Source organism: Crocodylus porosus, unplaced genomic scaffold (assembly GCF_001723895.1).
Source record: "Crocodylus porosus isolate Cpor-Errol unplaced genomic scaffold, CroPor_comp1, whole genome shotgun sequence".
Classification (NCBI taxonomy): Eukaryota; Metazoa; Chordata; order Crocodylia; family Crocodylidae; genus Crocodylus; species Crocodylus porosus.
Window position 1 is genome coordinate 80,780,278 of NW_017728943.1, and position 10,458 is coordinate 80,790,735.

At 46.3% G+C, this 10,458-nt stretch overlaps 1 protein-coding gene across 1 annotated transcript in view; it reads left to right on the forward strand.

Moving 5' to 3' along the window:
- The window catches only part of MDGA1 (MAM domain containing glycosylphosphatidylinositol anchor 1), a 131,790-nt gene extending 125,386 nt beyond the window's left edge, over window positions 1-6,404 (forward strand). Inside the window, exon 18 of the mRNA XM_019548593.1 lies at window positions 2,590-6,404. Within this exon, the coding sequence (XP_019404138.1) occupies window positions 2,590-2,681 (92 nt within the window). The 3' untranslated portion in view covers window positions 2,682-6,404. The remainder of the gene's footprint in view (window positions 1-2,589) is intronic.
- The last annotated feature ends 4,054 nt before the right edge of the window (window positions 6,405-10,458 follow it).

The following is a 10,458-nucleotide window of genomic DNA, read 5'->3' on the forward strand; positions in this document are numbered from 1 at the left end:
TGATATTATTGTTGTGTTGCTCTGAACCTCAAACCCCTAACCTTGCAGTGAGCAACCACAGGTTAACATGACCCCAAATTAGGGGTTGGAAACCTATGGCCTGTGGACCAGATCTGGCCTGTGGAACCCTGGATCCAGTCTATGAACTAGCAGCTTCGGCAGCATTCAGCAGGGGGAAGGTGCCTTCTCCTGGCATTCTCCCTTGCCAGCGAGGGGATGAATTTCTGCTATGGGCACTCACTCTATGCCTCCACAGGGAGAAGTGCCAGCTGCAGGCACCCTCCCATGCTACTGGGGAGGCAAGCAGTGGCAGCAGCTGGTCCTAGCACCCACCTTCCCACTTGCCTCTGACCCAGGGTGGGTCATTCCAGCCCACAACCAGAAAGAGCCAGAGAGAAGACTGGAAGGATAATTACAGAGGATGGATATGGGCTTTTCTCTGTGGCTGTAGTGGACAGGACTAGGAGTAATGGCCTCAGGCTTCAGTAGAGGAAATTTAGGTTGGAGGTTAGGGGAAACTTTATGACTACGAGGGTGGTCAAGCTCTGGAACCTGTACACATTGTGAAATCTCCATCCCTGCAAATTCTCAGGTGTGAGTTAGACAGACACTTGTCTGGAACAGTTTAGTCAGGGATGATCCTGCCTTGAGCAGGGGGCTGGACTAGATGACCTTGTGAGGTCCCTTCCAACCTTAATTTCCTGTGATCCTATGATCCCGAGGTTGCCTACTCAGTCCTTGAGAATCAGGATCCATTATCACACTTCCTTCGCTCCTTCTCATGTCCTTATAATATGGTGTTTAGCAGAATTTGCAGATTCATTGGAATCTGACATGGCTGTGCCATGAGCCCTTCTGCTATGGTCTTCCATTATCTCCAGCCATTTGGTGGCTCTCTGCCAGCCACTATTCTCTACACTAATATGCTCGGGTTTCAGCCAGGGTGTTGGGCAGTTGCAAGACTTTTACAGTGCTGCAGATATCAGTGAAACCAATTAATCCTAGTCATTTGAGCTTGGGAAGGGACAAATCTTCTCTGACCCTTTAGTAGCCTCTATGGGCACATCCAGACAAGTGCAGCTATATGGTATGTGGTGCCACAAACACATCTGCAGCGCCACGTAATGCACAGTCCGATGTTCTCTGCACTGCAAGGGGCACTGCCCAAGTGTGTGCTGCTCCTGTTTCTTTTCCCACAGGTTATTTTGACCCCTGGATATGCCCGGGAAACCAAACATCCATGCTTGTCTGGATGCACCCTATCTCTAAATCATTATTTCTTCAGGAGCAGGGTTCTGTTTCTCAACTCCTCTGGTGAAGGACAGGCAGGAGCTCCCATCCCCTTGCCTAGTCCATCAGAACCGAGGGCATCAATCAAGCTGAGAATCCTAGAGCTCTGAGACTGAATTTAGCTAGCTGTGTTGGGTCCCTTTCTAGTCTACCACATGTTCCCTGAAGTGTCTACCTGTAAGGGTCCCAAGCAATGATGTTCCTACTTCTTCCTTGAGGAGATGACTCCCCAGCTTAAAGTATTTTACTATCAGGAAATACAACAGTCAGCCTACAATTTCTTTGGCTTTATTTTATCCCATTCCCCTTCTTTATACAGACCTCACGTTGAATCATTTCTTGTTCCTTAACATTTACATCCTTCATACGTAGATCTCAAGGTGGAACTCATCCTTCAGCTGTTGCCTTGGCCGGAAAGACAGATTTAGTTCTTTCAGCATCATGAGTCGCTCCTTCCAGCCCCACCACCTTTGTAGCTGCTCTTTTCAGAGCCTTTTTCTCTTTTGCCCATATCTTTCTGTTGCTAGAAGCCTAAAAAAAGAAAGCTTCCCTCCCTGCTCTGGGATGGGCAACCCAATAACATCCAGATCATTTGAATGCCTTGGTTCCTCTGGAGAAGACTGGTAATTTCTGTTTCTCTTCTATCTTTGAGGAGAAGCGCTAGTATGCACATGCTTTGTCCTAACTGTAGCCTTGGCTAGTTTCTCAGGAGAATACGAAATGGGGCAAGACAGAGTGGGTATCCTGTGCACCTAGGGCTAGTTGGGAATTTTTCAAGGAAGCATTTTTTCATGGATAATTACTAAGAGCTTTTTATGGAAAAGGGTTTGTTCCATCACATTTCTCAAATCAAAACATTTGAGAGAAAATAATTTCCAAATTGTCAAAATAAACCATCTGGGTATCTGTTTGTTAATGAAACATTTGAGTGTGTGGTTCAAAGCAAGTTTTCCAGGCAAATTTCAAGCTCATTAGAATAAAAAAAAAGAGAAAGTGAGAAATTTTCAACCTCAACAGGAAATGTTTACAAGTGATTAAAACAAAATGTTCTATTTGACTGGATTTGAGTTTTTCCAGCTTTTTAGTTTGTAACAGAATTCAAGATTCTGACTTTCTTGTTCCTATTTGGGATGACAAGACATTTTTGAAATAATGGCAAAAAATTCCTCGGATTTCCCACGAGCTCTACAAATGCTCTTGTTGTTTCCTGTGGTACTGGCTGGCACTCACTGATTTATTTTATGGAGTCTGTCTTAACTAATCTCCCTTTCTCTCTCTCTCTCTCTCTTTGTTTCATAGCGGTTGCCCTTCCAGGGAATGGTGTCTCAACCCTGCACAGGTCTTCTCTCTGTGGGCCAGTGACTTTCTTTCTTTATGTGCTGCTTAGATGATGGCAAGCAAGCGCCCGTGTCTTCTGACTGAGACATTCCTGCTCCTTTCCTACTCAGCCACCTCTGCTCCTCTTCCTCCCCCTCCTCACTGGCACACCAAAGTGTCCAAACGTTACCAAAGACTGACAAGCATGACCACGCCAAGGAATCCAGTGCAGAACCTGGAGGATTCCTCAAGAAAGTCATAGTGTCTAAACAAAAAAATAAAAACAGAAACAAAAAAAATACGACAGAGGAAGGAAGGAAAGAACAAAACCATAAAAGATGGAATGAAGGAAAAATGGGAATGAAAAAAAAAGAATGAATGACAAAGGAAAACTCCCATATTTCCTTGGGAACATTGGACAGGACTTCCTCAGGGAAGTGGGAACTTGTTTTAAACAAAAAAAAATATATTAAAGCACAAATTTCTACCAGAACTGTTAACTTCTTTACTGCAGAGCCCACAGCTTAGGAGACAATATACCACAGTGCTCTCCCCATATGGCTCTCCATGTTCCAACGTGAATCTGCTGGCTCTGGCTACTGTGCCCCAGCTGCAGTGCCCCCCTGCAGTAACACCCTACCTGCCTCTGTTCAGGGCAGCTCCTGTCCCGTGTGCCAGTGGCTATAGAATGGCCCTCTAGGCTGCATGTGCTTCAGTGTCTCCATTTGCATCTTCCAGACTCTCATGTATTTAATTGTCCTTGTGTGATTTGCTTTAGCCCACAGTGCTCTCCTCCTCCCATCCCCTATGCCCCCCTGTGCCCTCCTCCAGCCCAAGGAAGAAAACAGAGAAACAGACCCATCATGTGGATTACGCCAAACAGTGGAAGGCCATGGGTGGATCCAGCTGCTGCACCAACCACTCAATGGCCCCAACTGCTAACCTCACTTTCAGCCTCTCTTTTGCTTTCTGCAACTGGGTGGACAAACTTTGATAACAGAAAGGTCTCCCATTGGGGTGGAGTGGAAGCAGTGGCATGCTGTCTTGACCCTAATCAGCTTGCAAGCATTGGAAAGGGAGCTGCAGCAGCCTAAGAGTCAGGATCTCTCCTCAGCTGGCTGTTGTTGTTAGTTATTTATTTCTGTCTATTCCTTTGTTGCACTTCCCCACCGCTCCGAGTCTTTCATTTCAGGCTTCAGGGAGAACCCTGGATTTGCCTTCCTTGCCACATGCCTCAGGCCCTGTGCAATCTGAACAGTTCTGAAACCGCAGTTGCTGCCTTCAGCTCCAAGGTTCTGCGGTGCATTATCCATAAGATGGGTGAAATGTGCCAGCTGTATTACTGCTCAAGGGTAAGACAGCTGCATCCTGTCACCAGGAAGGGTCTTGGAGCAGGTGGTGTCACATCACTAGAGCAATGGTCAGAGGAGCTGAGGGGTAGAATACTCAGTAAAGCTCCGATGGCTTGATCCCAAAGTGAGGATTAGTCCGGTTTGTTGTTTTTTTTCTATGGAAAAGAACAATGCAGACAGGAAGGGGACTGGGATTTCATCTCCATAGAGTCTGTGCTACCACCAGGAAGGAATACAGCTGAGGTCTCAAGCAAGCCTCACAGAGGTGAAGCCTCTCTGCTCCCACTCTGCTGCAGTTAGGTTCGTCCTGCATATTACTGTAGCTCTGGGAATAATGTGGTACATTGGCACTTGCTGTAACAGCATCACACACAAGAAAGGTCTCTCCTGCACCAGCCAAGTAAAGAGCCAGGTAGACTTGTAGGTGGAAATGGCTCAGGACATATCTTACACAGCCCTCCCTGAAAATCATAATGTTAGGTATAGGGGCTCTCACTATAGGTGTATCAGCATGTGGGGAAGTGATTCAGTTAGGTAGGACTGTTCCCTGTGAAGGACACCTCATCTGAAGTCTAGTCCAAGGACATAGCAGAGACTCACTGACCTATCTCAGGTACAGTCCCCACTAAAAATAGTCCCCCCATCTGTCATCTGTGATGGTTTCTACGTTTTCCCAGATGGTAACATTTATCTAAATTCACTGGATGTATTATCTTCCAGAACCCTCTGTATTGCTTGGCTTCCTTAAAATGTCTGATGCCTCATTTCCTCCTCAGACATAGGAGGCCTATGTTTAGTGCTCACCACTGCTGCCCAAAAGACTCAGCCTTGAGTTTTGGATTCAATTTCTCACTCCCCAGCTTCCCTGGAGGCAGTGTCTGCAGTCAGTCTGTGGTGACCCTTCCTGGCCAGTATAGGATTGGATGCCAATGGATGCTAATACAAAGGAATCCCATAGAGCCTTCTTCAGCCAAAGAAAGGGTGCTAGGAGATTGGGCTCTGAAGGAAGAGGGGATCCTTCATAGAGGAGATCTCAAGAGACAGAGAAGCCAGATGTTTCCAGCACTCTGCCTGTCTATCAATGCTTTTTTTCCTCTCCTGAGTCTATGTCTTTGTCTCACAGAATCCCTGGCAGAGGTTGTGAAACCATCATAATTGGCCAGGCATTGTGGTGGGATGTTTGGAGGGTGACCTCTCCTTGCTGCCAGCAGACAGCAGGGCAGCAACAAACTAGTGCCCTGCCTTTCATTCATTTCTGTGCTCTGCAGAAAGCAGCTCCTTTCCTCCTTGTTCACTAACAGCCAGGAGCCTTCACACCCTTACCCAGGAGATTTCTCTCAGACATAGGAGGAGACCTAGTGCTTTCCAAGGGGACCTAGCCAATAATCTGGGTCCCTGTCATGTTGCTGCTTTCAATAAGTCTTTGGGGTAGAAGGGAAGCATTTTCCTTTTCCCAAAGAGTTAGCTTCAGGAAGTCATAGTTCTTCATAGCCTTGGTGGGCTGGAAGGGGCAGGGCATGGATTTTCAGCTTTTGAATGCCATGGGAGTTTGGGGTATGGTGTTGTAAATAAACGTATGCTGGTGCCTGGTGGGACAGAAAATAGACTCCAGGCCTGGTAGAACAGGGAATGGAAGAGGGATAAGTCTTGTGTGAGTTGCATCCTTAGGACAGCTGCCAGTGAAGAGAGGCTATGATGCTAATAGGGATAGCTGCAGCAACTTCTTGTGCTACCACCTAGGAGCCAGCACACACAGGGAGGTACGAGTGCCACTGAGCTCAGAGTCCGTGGTACTGGAGCCAAGGACCAGAGGGAGTGGATTCTCCCACAGAGCCATGGCTTTCTTCTGCCTGTGGGCTCAGATGTATGAAACATAGTCACCTCTCATATAAATCTCAGGGATCCTCTCAGTGTGCATCCTACCCTGGCTTCCTTTTCTTTCATCTGTGGTTTGAAATCAGCATTGTTTTAGGAAGCTTCATTAACCCAAGTGCCTCAGCTTGTTGGGACTGTTAAGGATGAAGGAAAAGAGTTTGTCTCACTGTCAGAAGTGCTGCGAGAAAATGTAGAACAGAGGAAGAAGCCAGGCTGGTAGGGCAGATGCCTCACTTCTACAGGATGGAGGCTGCACATGCATTAGGGACAAACACATTTGTGTGTCCTTTTGAGGCAAAGCTGTCTTTGTCTAGACTAGAGCCTCACAAGCTAAACAAGGCTATGTTGTGTTAATATGTGGATGGGAGGCCACTATAGATCTACAGACAGTAGTATGTGTGGTTTAGGAGTCAGTACTAGACCCAGCCTCATGCTGGAAGGCACTGTGCTATTAGAAGTAATATCTTTCAGCTGAGATGGAAACCAGGGTCCTTGCCCCTTTGTCATTAATGATCCCATAGCACCTTGCACAGTGGCTTGACCAAATTAAAATCCATACATTTAATTGCAGTCTGTCTCCTTAAATTTGTTCTGCAGTTCCAACTGGGTACATTATTTGTTTTTTCCTGGCTTTTAGTGTTGCTGTGAGACTCTTCATTACCTGCTTTGTTCCACTCCAGAAACGGCTGCATCTCAGTGATGGGTGAAATTATTTCTGTATATAGTCTGTAAGACCCTATAGGCAAAAGGTACTATATAAATTTAAAAGGCTGTTTTGCTTTACAGGGAAACCTTTGTTAGGCAGCTACAGAGATGCAGAAGAGAAATGGGGGTGAGGGGTGAGATCCAGCGTACATTCAACTCCTTTTCTTCAGTATATAATACAGAAAATGTGTGTGTACAAGATGGGTATATGTTGTAGGTAATAGGGCTAGTGAGTGCTCCTGTGCGAAATATTTCAAAATATTGTTAATGTGAAAAGCTCTTTGCATTTGCCCATTGCATTCTGGAAAAAAATATTTTGCTTTGATTATTTCATTCTGCATTAGAGGAACAGACCTAATCCTAGCTCCTTAATGGTACTTGAATCCAAGACTTTCAGAGGTTAAAAAATGGGTATCTGTCATTTGCATGGAGAAACTCTGCTAGTTGCTAGCAGTAGTAGGTTCTTTTGTTGTTACATGGATCAATTGCTAGAGGACAACACAACTAGCATGTTACATTTTGTGTCAGGTCACCTGTGAAGTTCTTTGGAAAGTCTAAGTGAAACTTTCCAGCCACTTAAGAGTAAAAAAGGCCTTTTTTTCTGTATATATAAAAAATTATTCTGACCTTTAAGTGCCCATATTTAAAAATAATGGCTGGATTTTAAAACTTTATGATTGGCAGGTGTGCAGATCTACCTCGGTATAATCTCACAGCACACTGCCTAAATTGCAGCCCTGCAAAAATATTACCTACATTTTCACCTGGGGAAACAATTTTAGTTGGGGGGGGGCAAATGGGGAGGCAGTAAAATAAAGTGTGTGGGTGTTTTTTTATTTTTCATCAACCTAGTCTGGTAAACTCCATGATAATTTTGTACGGCCAATTTATGGATGTGTGCGTGGAGGGGGGATATGTAATCATGCTACAAATGACATTTACTCCCCAGCTGGTGTTCAAAGTGGCCAGAACATAACTTCATAGTATATAGCATCTCCTGGGTTGACTTCTTTCAGAAATGATGCAAAGGATTTTCAGTACCAGTGAGAGAGCAGGCATTGTACTTCACCTCCCAACTGTCCAAATCAGATCCACATACGTTGGCTGGACTAGAAGACTTCTTTACCTTTGGCCTGGTGTCCTGTGATTCTCAGTCTGGGGCGAGGAGGGTCACTGAAGATTATGGACTAACACTGTTGCAAATAGCAGCTCCTCCTATTGTGAGTGACTCTGTCTAGGGCAGAATGGCACTGCCTGGATGCAAAGGGACATATTCTAGGACCCAGGGGATGAATGCGTATTGCTTCATGCCACTCAGAAAGACAAACATTTGCCTTAAAACAAGGAGCTCAGGATGCTGTTGTTTTGATCCCCTTTGTAAGCTGGAGCCTTACAGATGAGATGAACCCATCTTTCCCCCAGAAAGACTGCCAACAACCCCAAGTCCCTCCATGGGCACTCTACAAGTGTACTGCAGTGCCAGGTAAGGGGCAGTGGAAGTGCAGTGCTGGTCACTGCTGGCTATCTGCTGGAAGCAGGGTTCTCTGCCAAGTGGTAATTACAGCTCACGGCAACTAGCGCTACTCAAGTGTATTCCCAGAAGCCTGCTCCCTGCCTGTTCCATGGAGACTAAATCATAGTGTGGCATCGACTGGCCAAGAAAACCAACAGTCTCACCCTCATGCCTACCCCACAGTCCCTCCCTGACGTCCACTTATTCCGCCATGGCTGCACCTCAGTTCCAATTGCCTTTCAACAAACTACACTAGTAGCCCTTTTTTCCTGGTCACAAAGTGCATGCTGCCTTTCGCAACCTAGATTTCCCAGTGCAAAGAATTAGGGTTGGAAGTCTCTGGAGGGCAGCTTTAATCTTTATGTTTTTATCTTGGCCCTGTTGTTTTTCATTCAGCCTCGGATGATGCTTAATAAATGAGCAAGACATTTGCAGAAAAGCAAGTCTAATAGCATATTGGAAAGCCCACTGTAACCCCGGTTACTCACCATAGGATTAACCAGGCCCCCATGGTTTCCAGCCAGAAGTTAAATAGTCCCAGCACACTCAGCATCCCAAGATGATAGCAGAGGGACTCGTGTGCTCCTCATGTCTCCTTTTCAAGGGTGCTTCCAGTCACTGATTGTATCACCTTTTTTCTAGGCACCAGGATTATGGGGACTTTAAACAGCAACTCAGTGCCTGGCATTGTTGCTTTAGCTCAGAGGCAGCTCTGTGTGGCCATAGGACCACAAAGAACCCCTGGCATCCTACAGAGCATTTCTGAGCCACCTTCATTTTCAACACAGCTGTGCAGTCTGTAGAAAGCCTGGTCCTGTATCCAGAAGATTCAGCCCAAGGAGGAACATAGTATGGTGGGAGCTGACATCTCTGTGTGCTGCGCCTGCAGAGGAGAGCAGCTGTATTTCAGGTGTGGCCCCTGAGGACCCAACACTCAACCTGGGGAATGTCAGGTTGGGCACAATTTCAGCATAAATCCTGTTTCAACCCTTCAGTCTCTTACATTACCATAGCACCAGTAGTCCTCAGTGAGAAGGGGCTGCCTCTCAGAGAGCTCCCAGTCAGATGGGCACATGCACTGCCCGTAGCCTGAGTGCCAAGCTGCCTGTTCACCAGGGAGAAAGAAAGGAAAACCAAAGGCAAGATGAGCAGCTGAGGCAGACATGAGCCATGTCCCTAAACTTCATGGCTGGGTGACTGCTGGGAAGTGTAGCTATCCAGCTTCTAGCCATGTACAGTTCTTGTTTCACCCTCCATTAATTTGGCAGGGATACTCTCCCTCAACCTCACCCCATCCCCTTGGTTTAGCCTGGTCATGAGTGTCCAGCAGCAACTCAGGTGAAATCTTCAGTCCTTCGGTGGTTATAGGGAGGTCACTTAGTATCTTAATGCCTCAGTTTCCTCATTAGTAAAGGAAATAACAGGTCTCCCAGGACCCTGAAAAGGGAACATGTTTAAGGTGTTTTATGTAGGTAGAAGCTCTGAAGCTATACACTGAGGACAAGGAAATCTCCACATCCAAGTTTTTGAGCAGCCTCCTGCCACACAAACAGGACTGGCCCAAAATCCTGGCTCCAAACTGTCTGAAGTAGTGCACAGGTAGTCCTAGCTCAGGTCATTCTGTTATGCCTACACTGGCATAGTGATTAGTCTGTGAGGCCTTGTGAGGCCTGCCTGGTCATGCTTTCTGGGATGCTGGTGTTCAGGAGGGAGCCCCTCTCAGAAGGGCATTGAGCCCTGCGACTGCTTCCAATGTACACAGTTCTTCGAAGGAGCCTGATGCCAACGCACTGTCTGTACAGACTGTTCTCCCAGGAAGTCTTTGTTTAACTGCAAAGAGAGTCAGAGGTTAGATTCCCAGCAGAAGAGCATTCCCTTTTACTCTGCTTCCTTTCATAGTGAGGATTTTCTACACAGAGTAAAGAACGAAGGGAGAGGAGACAGGAAATCTGCAGGTGTCTGCAAATCTTCTCTTCTCAGATATGGAGAACTGGAAAATCATGTGTTTCTCCTCCTCCTCTGTAAGAAGAGCTGTCAAGTTCTATGGCCAACCCTGGACTGTGCTTAAGTTTGGCCTAGCATGACACTACTTGCTTCTGCGGTAATGGGTGGAATCTCGTTTCTCCATTAGCTTGTCTCGTAAGGCAGAGAATTTCCCCTTAACAGCTAATTTACAGTAAGATCCCTGCCACACACCTCCAAGGATGCCTTAGGCCCAGCACAACACTTTGATGAGAGGACAGTACCCACACAAGTCAAGCTACCAGCGAACAGCCCTTACTGTCAGCCAAGGCAATCAAATATCATTTGCTTTTGCTGTCTCTATTTGATGTTAGCATGGCCAGCTCTTTAGTGTGGACTATGAGCTACAAACTGAGGCTATACACTGAATAGCAGCTGGAGATT